At 36.9% G+C, this 21327-nt stretch overlaps 2 protein-coding genes across 2 annotated transcripts in view; one reads left to right on the top strand and one right to left on the bottom strand.

Moving 5' to 3' along the window:
- Nucleotides 1–5036: 5036 nt before the first annotated feature.
- On the top strand, nt 5037–13769 carry ZCCHC9 (zinc finger CCHC-type containing 9). The gene is made up of 6 exons (XM_026671982.2): nt 5037–5345; nt 8156–8533; nt 10063–10213; nt 10362–10454; nt 12183–12251; nt 13293–13769. The coding sequence occupies exons 2-6, from the start codon at nt 8174–8176 to the stop codon at nt 13409–13411; spliced, it is 792 nt and encodes a 263-aa protein (XP_026527767.1). The 5' UTR covers nt 5037–5345; nt 8156–8173; the 3' UTR covers nt 13412–13769.
- Nucleotides 13770–13805: 36 nt separating this feature from the next.
- The window catches only part of ACOT12 (acyl-CoA thioesterase 12), a 29523-nt gene continuing 22001 nt past the window's right edge, over nt 13806–21327 (bottom strand). Inside the window, exons 12-15 of the mRNA XM_087958207.1 lie at nt 18975–19108; nt 17691–17822; nt 15178–15304; nt 13806–14348 (exon numbers count right to left, since the gene is read on the bottom strand). Coding sequence (XP_087814333.1) covers nt 14205–14348; nt 15178–15304; nt 17691–17822; nt 18975–19108 — 537 coding nt within the window. The 3' untranslated portion in view covers nt 13806–14204. The remainder of the gene's footprint in view (nt 14349–15177; nt 15305–17690; nt 17823–18974; nt 19109–21327) is intronic.

Below are 21327 nucleotides of genomic sequence, written 5' to 3'. Positions count from 1 at the left end.
GTTGTGTTTGACCTTGGAGGGGGGGGCAGGAGTAGGCATGGCCAGAATGGTGTGGCCAGCTCTATATCATTCATGTCGGGGGTACCTGCAGTGGCCTGAGCACTCTGTCAGAGGAAACAGGCTCCCGAGCTCCATTTTCGGCTGCGATGGCCTCCTGCCATCCTCTGCCCATTGACAATGGAGCTCAGGAGGGCGGCACTCCCTAGCTCCATTTTCACTGGCACAAGCATTTCAGGCCAGTCCTTCAGTGTCTCCAGGGCAACCCCACAGGTCGGATCTGGCCCCTGGCCCTTGAGTTTGACACCCCTGACCTAGATTCATACTCTCTATTTAGGAATTGCTTTGTAGATATCATTATCCCTTTTTTTCATTTCTTTTATTCAATCTTATCAACCCTGTGTATCTTCATTTAAAAATGTGATTTTCATATATTCTCATGACTTATATGGCTAGGGAGCATGTGGCTAATTTCACAGTCCAAAGGACCCTGTCCACTTCCTCAGGTCCAGCAGGTTCAAATCATTGTCAAATAACCAGACAAAACCCCTCCATCATCTATCATTTCATCTTCCTCAATCTCTGTAAACCATGGGGAGTGCTAGGATCCCTGAAAGGGAGATGTCATATGTGTGAAATCTGATCTAACGCCTCAGCTGTCCCTTTTTATTCTAAGTGACAACTAAGGACTTGTATAGACTGTGCAGCAAACCAATAGGCACAACTCCCAGCTCCCTCTGAAAGCCATTCAAGTTCATTAGTCACCAAAGATAGATCAATCTAATGGATCCAGCCTCCCTACAATGGATAGCAGTGCCAGACAATCCCATGGTAATCAAGGCATGATGGAACCATGCCAGAAGCTCCTCCAAGTTGAAGATCATATAGCCACTGCTCTGATGGGAATACCAAAACAAGCATGTGACTGATCTTCTGTGTCAGGCTATGAATGATGTGAGATAGGCCTATGGCGATTATGGTGGCTATGAACACCTGGGAAATCTTAGACCACATTATCAGGAAAGGCATATTGAAGTTCCCCAAGACTGTAAGTCTAGAGAACTCCACTGCCAACACAGAGATGAAGTCAAGAAGCTCCACCAGGAAGCTTGCTACACAGGCAAGCTTGTACCACAGAAACACTCCCAACTGATCTCTAGAGCCCAACATAATGATCAGGGTCTCACAACCAGTGACTTTTGGGCAGTGTCCTGGAAGCCATAAGCAATTTGCAGATAACATTGATCACATATTCACCCCTGCCCTGGGTTCTCAAAGTTGCCCAGCCAGTTTGTCCAGCTCAAACCTGGCTGGGAAGATCTCTGAAAGGGCTCTACCCCTTTCTGATGCAGTCGGGTCTTGGTAATATATGCCAGGTCAATGTTAATTTCTTGGCAATAGCATGAAAAGATTTTGCATTTGACCCTGTTCTATACAAAATATCAGTGCTTGAGCTGATCCACTTTTTCGTTAACAATAAAAATAATCCGAAAGCTCCTATTGTAACTTTTCTCAACCAAATAATTTCCAGATGTATTGGACAGCTTTCAGGATTCCCAGCCAGCATGGCTATTTGCCATTTAAAGTCTCCAGTACATCTGGACAGCATCAGTTGAAATTGATTCTAATCCAGCTGTTAAATGTTGTCTTATTTCAGATGACTTGCTGAGCATGATTGGCTTTGAATAAGACTTGGATCATGGAATTCCACAACTATAGACTAAAAAATATATCACAAGGAGCAAAACTTATATGATTGTTTATAGTGTATTTACGTACAGTTTTAGCTACTAGGAATGAGGTATTGAGATAGAATGAGAAATGAAAATATTGCTAAAATATAGCAGGATTTTGCACTTTATTTTAATTCTTTTTTAAATTGCTATTCTTTTTATTTTATTGTTCATGGTAAATGCATAGAGGTCAACCTTTAAATCAAAAACTTTTGGTGGGAAGTAACCATTTACCAGCTAAGCAAACTAGTTCTTTGTGCATATCTCCATCTACTGGTAAAGTGTTATAGGGCAGAAAAGCTAATTTTCAGTAAGAAGAGATTATTATAAATACATTATAAAATATTTACTTACTATCCCATGCTTATAGTTTTCCCAGGAACTACTCGTAATGTTTGGTTGCAAGTATTTTTCAGGCAAAGGCTTCACTGGAGCCTTTTTGATCCTGAAACATTACAATGCAAATATTTTTACTCTAGGCAACTATGGTTCAAATGTTATTTTCTTAGTTAATATATTTTTGCTGTCACAAATACTTGCTTGCAGGGATTTGTACAAAGTATTAAAAAATAGTATACCAAATGTATCACTGGTATCTAAGGAAGTACAATATCAATATTTTAGCTGTATGTAAACAATGTAGATGGGGATTATTTAAGTTATATTTTATTAAATTGTTTTAACGTTTATGCAGATGCATTTGTTTGCTGATAATAATCTCATTAATTATATTTACATAAAAAGCAGTTTGGATAAAGCTGAGATAACAGCAGATTTCTCTAATATGTTCTTAAATTTCAAGCAGCAATTCTACATTATTACTTATGGACATAACCACCCAATCTTGTGAAATCAAAGAAATGTAAATGTATAGAAATCAAATATGCCTAGTTTTGCATCAGATCACACAAAAATATAAAACATTTAAGATAAGTGCCACTAAAAATATTGTTACTTGTAAATATGAGCTAAGGTTTATACCCATTTACTGGTAGAATAATTTCAGTAATATATTAAAATGAACAATTCCTGTAGCTCCAGTTATTTAAATCAGTTCCTAGAGCAGACTGTTATAACTTCCTATGATGCACTGAAAACATCAATTTAGTTTCTCCTGACTGAAATTGGTATTATGGTTGTTGGAATGTTGGGAATTTTATTTATTTCATGCTATATGTTGTATTTTATTACTTAGTTTTATTCCTAGGTCTATGTTGTTACATTAATATTCTTTTGGAGAACTGTAAATCATCCAGAATCAGTCATGATTGGAGCAGTATAGAAATCTAGAAGTAAATAAATAAAGTATCTAGTGTGGCCACACTGCTAAAGCAACTGCTGAATCTCTTCCTAAATAATTATTATGTTTACTATAAGTAAATCCTCCTGAATTCAACAGGGATTCTATTTAGGAATATGCATATGATTGAATTAGCTATAGTCTGACAGTTCAATAGCATTCACTTCTAAATATAATTGATGATATTATGCTGTTATTGTGCCTTTGTGCATACGTTTCCTCATCTTTCATCTAGGAGGGGAGGAAATCTTAGACTTTCAGGTCTGATTTAAAAATACCTTTCTGTATCTTAAATCATCATCCATGAAATCAGGAACAATAAGAGTTTTTGATCTTCAAAGATGCATTTGAAAGTGCTGTCTTCTCAAATTCAGCATGTATGAGTCCTTAAATCTCTCATCTTAAAGCTTAGCTTTTAGTAACATGGCTATCATTATAAACCATCTCTGAACATACTCTAGGTTCTTAAAGAGATAGTGTTTGATAATATAGTACACAAGATGGAGTGTGACCTATTCAGAGAAACTATTACTTCCCATGATTTGGAAACAATAATACAGTAGTAAGTCTAAGTTTTTCTGTAGGCATATAACACTGCTGACTATTTTTTGCTTGAAATTAACTTTTATTCCAAAATTTACAATTGATTACCTTGTGACTTATATTCAAGGCTTATAATATTCAAGAAGAAACAATCCCATATGAAGATTATGAGGAAACATGAAAGATATTCTTGAGAACCACAATACAGTGGTTAAAGTGCTGGACTGTCACAGGGTGACCCAGGCTCTACTCTACTCAAGACATACACTCACTGGCTTTGGATCAACCACACTCTTGCACCCAGCTCAGTTCACAGAATTATTGATGGGGGAAGGGGGGAAAGAGGACCCCCCCAAGCTGAGTTCCTGAATGAAAAGTGGTATGTAATCTAACAAAAAATCTTTATTGACATTCACTGAAAAAACAAGTATATAGTTTGATATGTAAAAAACCATATAGTGCAGGGGTGTCAAACTAGCAGCCTGAGGGCCAGGTGTGTCACATGAACGGCACAACCATCCCAGCAAAGGCAAAAAAAATCACACTATGTCACGATACATCACATGATGTGATCAAGTTTGACACGCATGGCGTAGTGGGTCAGATCAAAGTCCACAACACTCCTGGTAAGCCAACCAGGACAGGAGGGAAAATAACTTGTTAAAGTGTTCTGACCAACAACAGGTATTTTACATACTTTTGTATGCTTGGGAAAAGATGACCCACTCTCACTCTTCTCTTAGCAAAACTTTGAGGTATAAAAACTATCCTCAAAAATTTAGAATAGGGATGCAGTTAATGATACAAGATACTCCAATTCATATTTGCTCCTGGTGAATCACTAATCTTAATTTAATATGGGGGTAACTGAAGAGGTGGGGGGGATTTTGTTTAGCAAATTTATTTTCAAAAATGTAACGATCTATTCTAGCCCTTTCCTCCATAATTGTTTGCATATCCACCAAACCATGTCGCTATAAACCACATCCAAATTGATTACGTGCCATGAAGTCATCGTCCTCTTTTAGCAACCACTTACATGTAGATTTTTCTCTATGACATCCAAATCGATTGTGAAACTAATTTTCAGTTTTATCGGCGCCACGGACAGCTAGAATGCAAGATAAAATGCAGTTTGGATAGGTTGAAAGTAGGGCATAATTTATGTTTTAATACATAAAAGCGGGAACGTTTTATTCATTTGATCAACTTCAGTTCCATCAAAAACAAGCGCACGTCAACTGTATTCGCGCAATAAACACAGTGATCCTTCATCAGAATAACTGCATAAATGTCAGCTTATGGTACAATATTTGTAATTATGAACTGACAGGAGTCGGTGGATCTAGAGAACGGGATCCCTGCTTTCCCATCCTTAGGAGATATTCATTTTTACGCATTAAACACGCCTTAAGTCCCTTTGATTCCGCCCTTGCTTGGCAACGTCATAAAAGTGCTGCCTCATTCACCTCCCGGAAGAGCGATGCCCAGATGTGGACTTTTTTCTTTCTTTCTGGCCGCTCTTTCCTTTACAGGCTGTAGTTTTCGAATGTTCTGGAGGCGTTTTGTCGCATTGGTCCCCCGCACTTTCTGTTCTCCGTGCGCAACTGCGTGGTGCGGAAAACACCTTCCGGATAGTCAGATACGCTGGGCGGAAGATAAGGTGGAGTTACTCCTTATAATCTGGATCAACCTAAGTTCTGGGGACTTCGGCGAACGAGTTTCAGGAAGCTTCCCCGGAAAGTTTGGGCTCATTTCATCGGTAACTATAGGTAGGCTGTGAAAATCTTCGCTGTGAAATCCCGTAGAGCGACTGCGAGGTCCCCGGGACAAGAGCCAGGAGCCTCTGATCACGTGTTAATCTTTCCAACCTGAGAGAATCACCAGATGTGTTGGGGCACCCAGAAATCCCATCCAGAATTCCGGTACTGACTGGAAGTTTGGAGAGTTTTCATAGAGCACATCTGGAGAAGCAACGGTTTCAGGAAGGCATGTCATTTCTCACCTCAAAAACGGGTTGCTGGTACCAGAACTTAGTTTCCAAAGCTGCCCTTCACGAAGATTTGTACCTATAAGTTTTCTTTTTAAAGTGTTACAATGGAAATTTTTGTAAAGTTTTTTGGGAGCTCCCAATATTCACTGAATGGCCAACTGCAACTTTTCTTTCAAAAAGCTGTGTGCTTTTGCTGAGGGCAGTATGTAAAGTTCCATGTGTTATGCATGTCAAATCCCTTCAGCCCTACCTAAGGTATACGATTAATAATATAGGATGATGGGAGTTGGAGTCAACATTGGTAAGGCAACAAACTGTTCAACTCTGGCCTACAAGGTTTTAACTATTTTCAGAGGAATTTTCAGATGTTTAGAATGAGCGAGCCTCTACTTCCTTTCTCACTTGGTGATACAGTTACAAAATTGGACATGTGCCATTATGAAAAAAGTACACAGGCAACAGTTCTCCCTGGAGGGATGCATATAATTTACCAGTTAACTACTTGCCTTCCATCTTAGTTTGGTGAATATTATGGTTAAATATGGAGCAGCCACCATTAAGTACAAATACCATCTCTGCCAAGAAATGTGTATGTGGTTAGGGGTATTCCTTTACTCAGAAATTCTAGTCCAGGGGTGTCATACTTGAAACAACATGTCATCTCACGAAGTATCGCAACTTTTTCCCTAAACCAGGGGTGGGCATGGCCAGCATGTGACATATCCAGCCCACGGGCTGCGAGTTTGACACCCCTGTCCTAGTCTGACCAATTTGTGGACTGGGCTTTAGGATTAATCATTCTTTCTTTGGATTCTGTTTTTTTAATATTTGAAGAACCATTAATGAAACTTTTTACAGTATCTATTCCCATGAGGAAAACTTGTTTTCCTTTTGGGGAGAAACTAATGACGGAGAACATTACCAAGAAGAAGAAAAATGCAGAGCAGTTCTTTTAACTGTAATTGAGAGCTGCCTATCTTGTTGGATTGCACTAAATCAAAAGATGACATCATCTGTTTATCCATTTTAAAAAGTAGTGTAATCCTGCTCTATCAGCAGCTTTTTCATCTTACAAATTCACACACAGAATTACAGCTGCTGTTCGTTATTCTTTCTCTCCCTGAGCTGCTCAGGTACTTCCATACAGATAAAAACTTTGGTAATTGCTAGAAACAGCTGGTTTCTGATAGGCCAATCAGCCAGTACGCCAATTGGTTAGAATCTGGCCCTTTGAACTAAGAACAGGAAGAAGTGGGAGGGAAGAACTGGAGGAAAAAGACCTATTGGCGGAAAAAAGGACTCACATGGAGTAGGGAAGCAGAGGGTCACACTGTTAAGGCTGTGGACACCTTCGGAGAGAGACGTTGTCCCCAGAGAGAACTGCTACATCCTGGGCTATGGACTCCTGATCCAGTTGCAGTTTCCTGATTTATCACCTCTGTCTAGAGGAATGGGCCCCATAAACATCTTGCCAAGTCTGCAGAGGAAGCGCCCAGAAGGAAGTCGGCAGGATTGGCCATTTGACCATGAAACACTTTATCTGATTTATTTGTGTCTTCTACCTGAGAGCTCCAACACAAGTTCTGAGCCCGTACCTTGGCTGCCACTTAACCACTGGTAGGGAGAGATTGTGCCTTGGTTAGGTCCTTTAGCATTAGAGACATTAGAACACTCAATCTAAGTGATATTACCTAACATAAACAGTAATTTCTTACTGTGTTAATTATATTCACTGTATTTTGCTGTGTTATTGATTGTATACTCACTGCCCCAGTATTTGTTGCTATTACCTGCAATTCTACTACCTAATATTATTTTATTCTAAGGGCTATTACTTTAAAGTCGCACAAATCTCACAAGGTTTATCGGTCTGTTTGGTGAGGCAGGCTGGTCATCTGAGAAGAGGAACAGGTGGTTCTCATTTTCAGTGGCTCCTTTGGGGGTGAAGCACCTTAACAATTTTTATTATCAGAGACCTAATTGAGTTCCAAACTGGACTGAGCCCTTTCCTCAGTCTGTTATACTACATATGGCCTTTGTGTTAAAAGGCATATAGAGTATTTCTTGGTGGAACAAGCTCCACATACCTGCTATAATGTATTTAAAGTTATAAACCAAAGGATTTCCCCACCATTTTCCATAACAATAGGTCTGGAGCCCTGCAGTCTATGCCATTTAGAAAATTCTGGTTCCCCATGACCATCATGCTCTACAAAGCATCTGCTACATTTTTGCTACTTTTGGAATGAAATGTACAGTAAAATTTGTGACATCTTAGTGCTTCTATAATTAAGTGTTAGAAACTTTTCCTGCTATTGGCTCACAATTACTTTCATTTTCCTCATACAGTGATCAGATGATTGTTACCTCATTGATTAAATATTGAGATGCTATGTCAAAATTCCTCTGCAAATTAAAAACAGATAATCAGGAAGTATTATAGAATAGCCTGCTGCCTTTTGCTAGTAGAAGTTTTTGAAGGAAGAAATACAGTAAATCATGGTTTTCATAACCTGATATTTTTATGCACTTATGACTATTATAATCAGATTGAATTTATCAATGGCAGTAAACATGTGGATTTTGTAGGAACATTTGGATGAAGCCATGACAAGATGGGCTCGAGCAAGGGTCACACATAACAAGAAGGCCCTAGAGGCAACACCATGGGATGATCTGAAAAATGGGGCTGCTGGAACCGTAGAAACAAATAAAAAGCAGAGCTCTTCAGATATATTTTCTTTAAAGAACAACCAAATGAAAAAGAAGAATAAGAAGAAAAAGGACTACCTGAATGAAGATGTCAATGGCTTTATGGAATACTTAAAACAGAACTCACAGATGTTGCACAATGGACAGTTGATCGATAGTCATCAGGCAAAAGAAGAAATAGCAACAGCTTTGAAAAAGGACAAGCGGCGAGAACAGAGGAGAGTGAAGCGCCAGGAAATTAAGAAGAATATAATGGTAAGATATTCTCTTGTTTTTCTTTTTTTTCACTGTGTAATACTTTCTTAAAGTGCAAATAGGGACTGCAGCCAACGGAGATTGAATAAAAACAATTTACTGGGTTTTTTCCCCAGTTGGATATTTTTCAAGAATATTACATGTTGTTTCTAAAAAATAACCTGCTCTGAACAATTGGCACATAAAATTGTTAATTTGGCACTTATAATCTCTAAGCTGATCTTATGTTTTCTACCATAGGCTGAGTCTACAGGAGGCTTTTATTTGTAAAAGTACAAAATGATAAATTCAGTCTAGTTTCAAGCATGAACAGTTGTGTCCCACTCTATCTAGCAAGTCTTTTCTGACTGATAAAAATAAATTGCCATAGCCTGACAGTAACTTTGCTTAATCGTCTAACTTTTATTTGTTGTTTCATCTTTGTGAGGATACATCAGGGCCAGACAGAGTGCAAGAAGATGGAGCAGTACTGGAAAGAAAAAAATGTGTTCAGTATTGATTGTTGATTGCATGCCATCAAGTTTCTGTTGACTCTTAGTGACCACATACAGATTTTCTCCATGATGATCTTTATCTAACATTGACCCATCATCACTGTAAGTGAGTCAGTCCACAATGCTGATGGTTGTCATTTTTTCCCTTCCACCTTTCCCAGCATTAGCCTTTTCCAGAGAGTAGAATCTTTGCCTAATGTGTACAAAGTAGGGCTAATTTGACCCTAATCATTTGTGCCTTAAGTGTGAACTCAGGTTTATTTGTTCAGTGGTGCATTGGTTTACTCAATATTGTTTAATATGCAGTTTCTATGTTCTGTAAGAAATTCACAGTAGCAGATGGTCATAAGAAAGTTCTTATACAGAAATGAGTTAAACCAGAGACACGTCCACGAAATTTGTTAAAATCTTAGCTGTAGCATCTAAAGACTTTCACAAGCTATAACCAGATTGTAATTTTTAATGGAAGGGAAAACTTTTAAATAAACTAATCACATTGAATATATTTAATTTTAATGACATTTAAATAATATGTAATCAATGTTATTTATTTTTTTTTGTTCTGGCCTACTCATTACTATGTATAATTTTACCTTTAGTGTTAGATAAATGCAGAGTTATATTCTGGAACTTTTACCATTCTATTCAAATATATATGATTGTAGGATGTTTTTCTTGCAAAACGTTGGATTATATGTTAATTATATGATCAGGTGAGATAAATAGCTTTTCACTTCAACTAATCTTAATTTCAGAGAGGGTTAAATTACAAGAAGAATTTTTTTAATAAAATGCAAATGTAATTAGTGTGGAAGTGAATAGTAATGGATTCAGAGTGCTGTGAAGAGGAAGTCCTCTGAAAAAAATATCGTTTCTCTGAAGCATTTCTATTCGGAGGGTATCTGATTATATGTATGCGTGGTTCCCACTTGTAATATGTCATGGTAAGTTTAGGTTGAAAAGTGGCTAGTATAAAAAGATATTGCTTTAAGTCCATAATGAATTCACATGGTAATTCTCCTTGTACTGTTGAAGGTATGCTTCCACTGTCGAAAACCAGGCCATGGGGTTGCAGATTGTCCAGCTGTCCTTGAAAGCCAAGACATGGGAACTGGAATTTGTTACCGATGTGGCTCCACTGAACATGAAATTAACAAATGCAAAGCAAAAATAGATCCAGCTCTTGGTATGTATAATAACTATGGTTCTCAGCACAATAAATGTCACCAATTATGAGGGTAATATTGATTTAGATATTCCATGTTAGGATTATGATGATTTACAAAATCTTAATGTATTTCCTTCATGACACAAACTATATGAATTTCTTTCAGGGGAATTTCCATATGCAAAATGCTTTATTTGTGGGGAAATGGGCCATCTCTCAAAGTCATGTCCTGATAATCCTAAAGGACTTTATGCTGAAGGTAAGGCCAATTCCCCTCTCTCCCGAAATCTCATTGTTTTTTTAAAAAAATAGATTGTTGACATGCTTCAGAATATTTTTCTTGTCTTGACAGTTTGGGTGAATGCAATTGCTTTATCAAGGAATAGGTTGTGTAAATCTCCTTTTTAATAAATTCTACAAATTCTCTTGAAAAATTCTGCAAGAAAATACTTTACACCATTATTTTACACAGCAGCAACATCCAATGATCTTTGCTGTGTTCTATTCCAAAAAACCCCCACACCATAGTATCCTCTTTCAAGATTAGAACATAAATGTAGGTTTTATTTACCTTTTCAAATTAAAATCATGTAATCTGCAGCAACAGGAAGTTTTGAAATTATCTTAATATAGTTGGAGAGTTAGAGGTTCACATCTATATATTATTTTATTGTGCTTACTTAGTGCATCTTTTACCATATATTTAAATAATACATGCTGGACATGTTTGACAAGTTACAGTAAAGACAATACAAGGTAAATAATTTAAGTGAACTTTCAGTACTACATTCTATTTATATTATATAGATTTTCCAGGAATGGAAACATTATAATGGGTGTTAGAACAGTAATTGACAAAGCAATCCTCGGGTGATTGTTTAACTTATATCTTTAGAATGTCAGAAATTTTTCAGAATTTAAATAGGATAAATCTAGTGAATTTGCATTTCCTTTATCCAATTTACCCAATTCAAAGTAATTCTGATTACTTTCAATTTCAGGGAAGAATTTAATTTGGCGAAAAGAAAATAAGCAGAAAGAAATCTTTGACCAGTCTTTTCAAGAAAAGAAGTCTTTTAGTAAATTTAACCTCCTTAGTCAAAGTGAAGAGCTATCAGGAAGGGATTTTCACCAAGTATCTCTTTTATATTTAAGCAGCTGAAGATGCCTAGCTAGAGGAAGAAGTAGATAGTAGATATAATTTTTAAATTAGCTAAGCAATGGGAAAGAATGAGCTGGATTAAAGATACAGTAAAGCACATTTTAAAATTAAAATTGTTTTTCTTTACTGTGTACATTGTATGTCTGTGATGGTGGAGGACATATCATGGAGAGAGGATATAAAAAAAAAGTAGATAAAAGAAAGGATTTTCACAATCATGGAAACTTCACCAGATGCAATGTGGTCATGAGGCTACTATTCAAATGTGTCGTTATCCTGCCCAAGTTAGGCATAGAATTGCCATGGATTTTCCTGTCTATCTGAACTTCTTTCCTTTTCTTGTCTGATAGATTCTAATCTACAGAAAGTGTTTCCTACAACTGTTATAGTCTGCTACTAATTATAAATAATTATGTGTCTTATGTTAATTTAAAGGCTAGCAACTTTTTTCTTAAAGTAGAATACTTTAAGAATACTTTTCATTGGCAGATACATTAAAAAAAAAAACCATTCTCCCCATTGCATTTATGTTTCATTAAAATACATAAATGAACATGTCTATGGAGATTCTCAGTCATCCAGGTCATGGTTGTCCCAAAGATGCTTTTTCAAGAGAAAAATGGACTTTCTGTTTTTTCTTTGAAGACGTTTCTGAACTTCAGAGCCGAAGAAGCTTCTTGGATGAGAAGTGAAACGTCTTCAAAGAAAAAACAGAAAATCCATTTATCTCTTGAAAAAGCACCTTTGGTACAATTAACATACATGGCACAGTGTAATTCATATATATTGCATTAAATTCAGTTGTTGATATTTTTGCTTTCATAGGAGGATCTTGTCGGATTTGTGGATCTGTGGAGCACTTTAAAAGAGACTGTCCAGAAAATCAAAACTCAGGTAGAAACTTACAATTTCTGTTTGTTAAGAAGGCAGAGTTATATGTAGAGAGCTTTCTGTAATGAACTCTGGCTAGATAATTACAAAAGTCACTGAACCATCCTTGTTTCAGATTGTATTGTTTAATATGTTACTCAAAATTATCCAATTTTTAACAGGTCACTTGCTATCTATTCCATTTAAATATGTTCCAAGACATATCACGTTACAGCTGGAAAACAACACTTGTTCTCCATATATACAGGTAGCCCTCAACTTACAACATTCATTTAGTGACCATTCAAAGATATAACACTAATGAGTGACTTATGACTGTTTTTCACTCATGAACATTGCAACATCTCCATGGTCAGGTGATCAAAATTCAGACGGTTGGCAACTGACTCAGATTTATGATGGTTGCAGTGTCCTTGGGTCATGTGATCATCTTTTGTGATTGAAAAAGTCAATGGAAAAGCCATATTCAATTAACAACCATTTTACTAACTTTACAAGTGCAGTGATTCACTTGAACAACTGTGGCAAGAAAGATAATAAAACCGGGCAAACTTCACTGAACAACTGTCTCACTTAGCAATAGAAATTTTGGGATTAATTGTTGTAAATTGAGGACTACATATGTGTGTGTGTGTGTGTGTGTTTGGCACTGAAGAATTTCAGAAGTGCAATATCATGTTCATAGTAATAGTATCATGAAACTGATTAGCCACGCATTGTGGAATTCTTGTTACAAATTCTTGGAGGAGTCATCTACATCAGATTTATTTTTGAGTAGAAAGAATAAAATTGGAATAAAATAAATAACATTGTAGATTTCGGTGTATCAATTGTGTGTAAAAGCTGGAAATGTTAGAAAGTATCAATACTAACTGATATTTTTAATCAACTTGAATTCTTAGAAGGCTTATTATAATTTCATGTAACTTTAACATAAAGAAAATATGCAATCACTATTGCAACAAATTACTGAACTGTATCCTGGAATAAAAGACAGTTGATTTATCATACATTTTTTTCGCCCCCCTCCCCCGCCTTCCATAGATCGAGCAGTAACTGTTGGTCGGTGGATGAAAGGAATGAGTGCAGATTATCAAGAAGTTCTAGAAAATCGTGGACCACAAAAAGGAAAACCAAAAGTACCTAAGATCGTTAACTTTTGACCGCTCTTCTTCTTTATAACTACTTCTCAATATATGACTTAAAATAAAAACTGTAAGCTTTTGGAGATCTCAAAATGACACATTGTTTTTTAAGTATTGATCTAGTGATAAAATCCACCCTAAATGGAAAGAGCCTGGGGAAGAATGAAAAGCCTTTAAATATGATATGCTAGAAATTGTTTAATTGGCCCATTAGCTTTGAACTGGAAGGAAATCTTTCCAAATATTACATAATCACTCGGCCAATTTAACCCAATTTAGACCACAACTGGAATTGGAATTTTGGTTGCTCAGTTATGCCATTAAGTGAATATTTGCTTATGAAAAATGCAATTTCTAAATAAATGATGGCTCAGAATGTTGTATAAACTTTATTATATTGATCAGTCATTATAAAATTATAATTAATAGTCATTTTTATTAAAGCTAACATTTTAAAGTCTCCTAGTTCATTATAAAGAACATGTGCTAAAGTGACTTGCACAGAAATACAGTTGCAAGATTGTGAAACATATACGGTCCGGACTGTCCTGATACACATGTTATAATAAATAGCAGATTTAAGTTCATTTTAAAATAAACATTTGCATCTAAACTAATATTTAAAATGTAATAATATAATTGCATTTACAAGGGTTTTTGTAAAATTTAGAAGATGGTTAGATGTTAGCCTTGGGTGATACTGCAATTGTCATAGTGATGATTTCAAATAAGTAGATGGAAATTGCTTTGTTAGATTGAAACTTCACCCACAAAGTTTTCACTGATTTTTATCATTTTCAGTAATGGTGCATTAAATGTAACTCATTTTGCTGCTTTCTGATTCTAAGAACTGGATGCACATAGATGCGATATCTTCTATCGATTCCCATAGACAAGCAAGGTTTCCAGCAAAATAAGGCATAATATTATGTACACCATGGATGAAGACAGAAACCTTTAAAATATAGAAACAGTCATTGTGATTTAATCCATGCTATAACCAGCACTAACATTATCACACTGCACTAAATATGGAAGATTCTAATGACTTCTTTCTAAACACAACGGGCATATTTGTTTCAATCATTTCCTAAGGGCCCCATTGTTTGTACACTGGTGTTCATTGGAAGGCCAAATGTAACTTTATGCTTAGATATGAAAGTTCACTGATGATCTAACAGAAGGTTTGGCCCACCTAATCTCAAAAGATTTTGTGAGAGGAGAGAATGACTTTACAATATGAAAAATTATATGGAAAGGAAATTTAAATATTTCTGCACCCCAAAAAACAACTTATTCACACAGATGCTACTGTTAAGCTTCTTTTAATTTGAAATGTTTTTCAAATTGCATCATCCCCTTTCTTTTGTAGCTTGTAAACTAATATATAAGTATCTCAAATATTTATGTAACAGTTCTAAAAATGATTAAAAGGAAATTTTTGAATGGACTTCTATATAAAATCATGGAGGTAATTTTTTAAAAATAAAACATGATTGTGTGTCAAATACTACAAGAACCAAGTCTAATTCATAGTGGATTTGGTAAATATTTCTATCATAATCATCAAGAATATGTAAGGAAACTTTGAAAAAAATCACAAATACTGGTGAGAAATAGACAGGAATTGTAAGTCCACTCAGCATTTTCCTCTCTCCATTAGAATAATTTCTTTAGGTGAAAACAGAATCACAGCTACATGTGCTGTTGTCTTGAGTTAAATTATTTTTCTATCTCAATGAGGGAGGAAAAAAGGAAGAAACCAAAACTTATAAACCACTTACCAAAGAGGAATCCTCATGGGTGTGGATCAGGAATCCTGCACACTGGATTTCATTTTGGTGGTAGTTCTGATGAGCAGGCGGAGCAGCTGTTACAGCAATTGATTTCACCGCTATTATGTAAGGATCTCTAAATTGAATAAATGTAGCGTGATTATTAAGGACAAAAAAAGTCAGTTTATAGCATGAAGGCAACAGCTAGTAATTTTAGTTAAGGCAAGATAAATGTCTTTGCTTATGAAGCTGCACATTAAGTGGACAAAAGAATGACAGTTATAATGAGCATAGACTGGTGGCAAAGATTAAAGAGGGGCCTCTCTACTATTACTTTCTTTTTCTCTCTCCATTTCTAGAGTGTTTCCCTAAAAACACCTACTGCTGCACAGGACTACATCTTGACAATTGGCAGCACTGAATGCCTCTATAATGCATTACTAAAGAAATGATTAAATGACGAATTAAGTATACAGTTGTAGCCAAAAGATTGGTTTGCTGGGATAGTAGCCCATGGCTCATCAGAATTCCAAAAGGAGGGATCAAGAATCTAAGAAACGCTAAGACATTCTATATATATAAACAAGGCTGTTTCCAATGCACATAAACACAGAAGAAATTCACACACACACACAAACACACACACATAGATGTAAGAGTGGCACAGTGGTTAGAATGCAGTACTGCAGGCTATTTCTGATCACCAGGTGCCAGGGGTGGGATTCAACCAGTGTTACTACAGGTTCGGTGACGTTTTGTGTGCGTCAGGCGGGCACGCGTGTAACACACTTAAGCTATGCCACCCGGATAGCGGCAGAATCTCATCTGCCATCATCAGGCTTCTGTATTGTGTTCGTCTGTGAGTCGAACATATATATATGTAGGTCTAGGTGTGTTCGGGTCTTTTCCCATGTAAGATTAAGAGTATCTTGGCAACGTTTCAGCGAGGTCCCACTCACCATCCTCAGGCTGGTGCTTTCGGCTTCGTGCCAGTGCAAGCACTGTGTGATCGGAGCTGCCGTCTCTATAAATACTGGTGGTGGGGGCTGGTGTGCTGGGCTGGTTGGCTGCGCTGCTGCCTCTTGATTGGTTGATGGAGTTGATGTTGGTATAATGGGCTGTGTGATGCCCTTGTGAGTTTTGTTGTGGAGATATCCTGGATCTTGTGCTGTAATCTCCTGGGTCGTTTGTTTTGTAGTGATCTTTTTTACATTAGCCTCTCGTGTTTTAACGGCTTGGGTAATGGGTTGTGTGATGGGCTTGCGAGTTCTTTTGTTGTGGTATCTTGGGTCCTGCGTTGTAATCTCCTGGGTCGTTTGTGTTTTGATCTCTTTTCCATTAGCCTCCTTTGTAGTAACGGCTTGGGTAATGGGTTGTGTGATGACCTTGTGAGATTTATTGCTGTGGTATCCTTGGTCTTGTGCTGTGATATCACAACATTTGCTGTGTTGCAACTTCTTGAGTTCTTGTGGTGTAATTTCCTGAGTTTTCTGATGTGATGTCCTGAGCGGGTGGCTGGTGGCTGGGTTTTAGTCTGGCTTCGAGTTTGGGGTCTGGGTCTGTGTTCTTGGCGTGTGTCAGCTTATTTGGTTTTGGGGTCAGGGGGTGCGACAGCTGGTGAAGCAGCTGTGGTCTGTTTTCTGGATGGTGGTTGTCCTTAATTTATAGGATGGGCTTGTGCCTGGGTCTGATGAGGGGGATTGGCGGTGGTGTCCCGTGTTGTTTTGGGTCCGGTGTTCATTTTCGTGGCTGGGACTCGTTTGTTGGTGAGGGCTAGCTTCCAGATGTCTGGTAGGCGGGAGGTATCCAGGCCTATTCATGTTATGGGGATGTTTCTCTATCCCGATGGCTTACCTAATTATTCTCTTGCTGGAGTGTTCAGTGTTGGATATTAATTTGGTTCCTTTGAAATTAATTTCATGTCCTGTGGCTTTAAGGTGCTGGAAGAGGGAGGAAGTATTTTCTTCTCTTCTGACTGCGTTTTTGTGTTCTGCGATGCGTTCATTTATTCTCCTGTTGGTTTGTCCAATGTATGTGGCTGGGCAATTGTTGCATGGCATTTCATAAAGTCCTTGGTTTTCTAGCTGGATCTTGTCTTTGGGGTTTCTTAGGATGTTGGCTATTTTTTGGTCAGTGCCAAAGGCTGTCCTTATATTGTGTTTGTGGAGATTATACCAACATTATACCAACATCAACTCCATCAACCAATCAAGAGGCAGCAGCGCAGCCAACCAGCCCAGCACACCAGCCCCCACCCCCAGTATTTATAGAGAGACGGCAGCTCCAATCACACAGTGCTTGCACTGGCATGAAGCCGAAAGCACCAGCCTGAGGATGGCGAGTGGGACCTCGCCGAAACGTCACCAAGATATTCTTAATCTTACACGGGAAAAGACCCGAACTAGACCTACATACCTGTACCCGTGAAAATCTATGAAAACAAATATATATATATATATATATATATATATATATATATATATATATATATATTCACAAAGATTTTCACATTTTATACTTACTCTGTATTAGAAGGTTTCCTTTGAGACACAAGAATTAAAAAATCTCTGGGTTTATTTCCGTTAGTTGAAGCTGAGGATGTAATGTGGTATATTTTGTCCTCTTCAGTCACACACTCCATGACTCTACAATTTCTACAAACATATAAGGCATATAGAAATGGAGTTTAGAGCTTTGGGTATCACTGATTACATAACAGACATTATGTAACCTTTAGATTTCAATTGGTGAAAATCAGTTTTATTTCCGGTTACATGTGTTGAACCTACAGTCTTAGCCTTTTTTGTTTTTAAAGAAATAAGCATGAAAAACTAAAGAGAGGTTTCTTTTTACAAATCCAATCTTATTAAACTGTTTAACCAGTTCTGCTTTGTTTTATGCCTTATTTTGTTTATTTTTACTATTACTGGGCCTAGCTGCTAGGCTGGTTAAGGAACTGTTGATTTCTTGCTGAAGTTTTAGATCAGGGCTGTCAAACTCACAGCCTGTGGGCCAGATGTGTCACGTGCTGGCCACACCCACACCCGGTTTAGTGAAGGGGAAAGTTGTGAAATGTCACTTGACGATGCCATGACGACACGAATTTGACACCCCTGTTTTAGATGATGATGATGATGTACTTTTTTTTTCTGTGTACTGCAAAGAATATTTTGGATCCTGAGTGTAAATTAATAAAATACAATAAATGCCTGGGAGAGATCTCTCAAAACCCTGGGATCTAATTGATCTAGATCTGGAGACTTAAATTAATTCATGGTGGCCAGATGTTTCCTATCCCTTTACTTGCCTTGGACTGCTACTTAATGCATTTGAATGCAGCTACCTATTGAAGACAAGACTCAGGCAAAATAGGAGTGGAAGAGCTCAACCCCTTCTCCACTATCTTATACTGTATGATCATTTTTTCAAGCTCCTGTTTCTTTTGGCTTGTTTGTGAATCCAAGCTCCTTTTAGCTTTATTGAATTTTATTTCTGCAGGCATTTGCTGCTTACATGCCCCATGAGGGATTACAGTCTAATATGTATCTATGTTTGCTAAAACTGCCTAAAATATATTTTGTCTTTTTTAGGTATGTCTATTTCTTTCATCACAAAATGTTAAGACTTAGATTGCTCTGTATTTCAAATTAAAATATCGCTATGATTTCACATATCACACTCAACCTTCTGTATTTCTATTCTCCTTAAACAAGTCCACATTATCGAAGATTTGTCAAAATGCCAGCTTTTTAAAAAACCAAGGCTGTAAAACTGATACTAAATGAAAGATACAAAATTATGCTTACAAGTAGTATTTAGTCCAATGCTTATGAAGTGAGAAGTTAGATAAAAGGAAGAATGCCAGTTTCGAAGGTATCTGTAGTTGCATTTCAACCTTGATTGACAGAGCATTTTCCTCCTCCAGAGTGTACATTTTTGTCTAGGGGAAAATGTATTTTTAATGCTGAATTATGCTAAACTAAGGTTACAAATCAATTAGTGTTAAAAAGCAATCCCCAAATAAGTACATACCATTCCCTAAAAAGGATTAAGTCAAGTATCATACAACAATAAAATATAACATTGTGACATTAATTCAGCTTCTTTAAAATATATATCTATATATCAGAACCATATATATAGATTGAGGAATTGTGCAAAGAGAACGAATAAATAGAAAAATAGCATCCAGTGTGAAGTAGCAGTTCTACTTTGATAAAAGAAATGTTAACAATAGAAGGAATAGCATAGATATGGAGATGAAAATAAGATTTCTATTGGGAATAACCTCTTAATAATAATCTGACTAACCTTTAAAACAGTTTGCTGAAGACTTGCTTTGTATTCCCACTTATGAATAGGAATACAAACTTATCACCAATACCTTCTTTTATATGGGGGAGAAACTAACAAATTGAAAAGGTTTTGTCAAAAGAAGATTTTCAAGCTATATCATATATTAGCATGTTTGAATGCAAGTTTAAGGTGGATATGTTTTTTAAGATGTCCCTGTATATTTAGTTTTTAATAACAATAGCACACTGGGGAATTATGGAGTTGAAGTGCATAGATCTTTAAAGATGTAATGCTTCAGAAACTCTTGGAAACGAGTCTCTGGAATAAGCAACAATTCTGTCTTATCTGAATTCGGCTACACCTTGTTCTCCCCCATCTACTCCCATCAGATATGAAGACACAGGCAAACTCCTTGAACATCCTAAGTGGTGCAGTGGTTAGAATGCAGTACTGCTGGCTACCTGCAATTTGGCAGTCTGAATTTCAGAATAACAGATAATCAGAGTTGGAAGGGACCTTGTAGGTCATCTAATCCAACCCCCCGCCCAAGCAGGAACCCTACACCATTTCTGACAAATGGCAGTCCTATCTCTTCTTGAAAGTCTCAAGTGATGGCGCTCCCACCACTTCCGAGGGCAAGCTGTTCCCAACTGTTTCACCAGGCTCAAGGTTGACTCATCCTGCCATCTTCCCAAGGTTGGTAAAATGAGGACCCAGACTGTTGGGGGCAATATGCTGACTCTGTAAACCGCTTAGAGAGGGCTGTAAAGCACTGTGAAGCAGTACATAAGTCTAAGTGCTGTTGCTATTGCTAATGGAAGCTTAGAGGAAAGGAGTAGTATTGCTTCAGCATATACAAATACTGATGAACTTTTCTAACCACTTCATATAGGTATTAAATCACAGAAGAGTGAAGAACAGAACCTTCCTCCCTCTTGTGAAAATTCCTAGAGGGCTAATCAGATATCTCACAGTAGCACCTAAAAAACATTTCGGCAGATAATACCCCTCCCCTGCAACTCTGAGCTCATTCAAGCACTCCAAAAGGATTATAGCATGAAAAGCCGCTGAGAGATGAATGAATACTAAACAGGGCCATACTGTTTCCATTACAGCAGCCAAAACTATCTCTGTGCTTGGTTTAAATCCAGACATAAAATCAGCTTCCTTTAGGAACTCCTGACATTGCAGTGCCTTTGTCACAAACTTGTCTAAATACAGAATGCAGAAGTTTAGTTTACAATTGTTTTGTCTTTTAATGTGGTGGGAAGCTACATTAAGTGCTTAAAGAAGTGCTTCAAATACTTAAAGAAGAATTAATAATCTCGGGGATTATAAATAGAATGAAGTTTTATAAGCTAAAGCGGGATATGATCTAATAGGCAAGAAATAGCACTAACCTATTTTATTACTTTAATAGGTATCACAGAAATATTGAAGAAGCATCTTTAATATGTCACTTACATACTATTCATTTAATGGGCAAGAAATAATTTTCTTCCTTATACTGAACATAAGTTACGTTATCTACTTATTCATTTTTTATGTTTAGTAATCATAGTGAATTTCTGGAAGACCCTTATTTAATTTTATTATTACATATGAATCTCTGTAGTGAATACACTAGAACTACCTACTTCAGCTTGATCTCTCACACATGCAATATGTTGGGATTTCAATATGCACTAGCCAAGAAGGACAGTATTTGCAACCTTAACACTTATCAAGAACATTAAATTGGGGGAAATTATTCTGAAAATTCTGATCAAAGTTCTGCCACTGCTTTCTGCAGATTTGGGGTCTTCTCTTTTAACCTTCTACTAACTGGAAAGCTAATGAATGATATTTATTTTAGCTATTTTT

Source organism: Notechis scutatus, chromosome 2 (genome assembly GCF_049901735.1).
Source record: "Notechis scutatus isolate UNSWTSFEM ecotype Mainland chromosome 2, rNotScu1.2, whole genome shotgun sequence".
NCBI lineage: Eukaryota > Metazoa > Chordata > Lepidosauria > Squamata > Elapidae > Notechis > Notechis scutatus.
Note: the sequence above shows the minus strand (reverse complement) of the source record. Positions and strands in the feature narration are given on the sequence as shown.

What these genes read in the sequence shown, in the direction of transcription:
- ZCCHC9 (XM_026671982.2), top strand. Translation starts at nt 8,174, where the DNA reads ATGACAAGATGGGCTCGAGCAAGGGTCACACATAACAAGAAGGCCCTA. An exon ending in TAAAGGACTTTATGCTGAAG is followed by an intron (nt 10,455 to 12,182) that starts GTAAGGCCAATT and finishes TTGCTTTCATAG; the next exon opens with GAGGATCTTGTCGGATTTGT. An exon ending in TCCAGAAAATCAAAACTCAG is followed by an intron (nt 12,252 to 13,292) that starts GTAGAAACTTAC and finishes CGCCTTCCATAG; the next exon opens with ATCGAGCAGTAACTGTTGGT.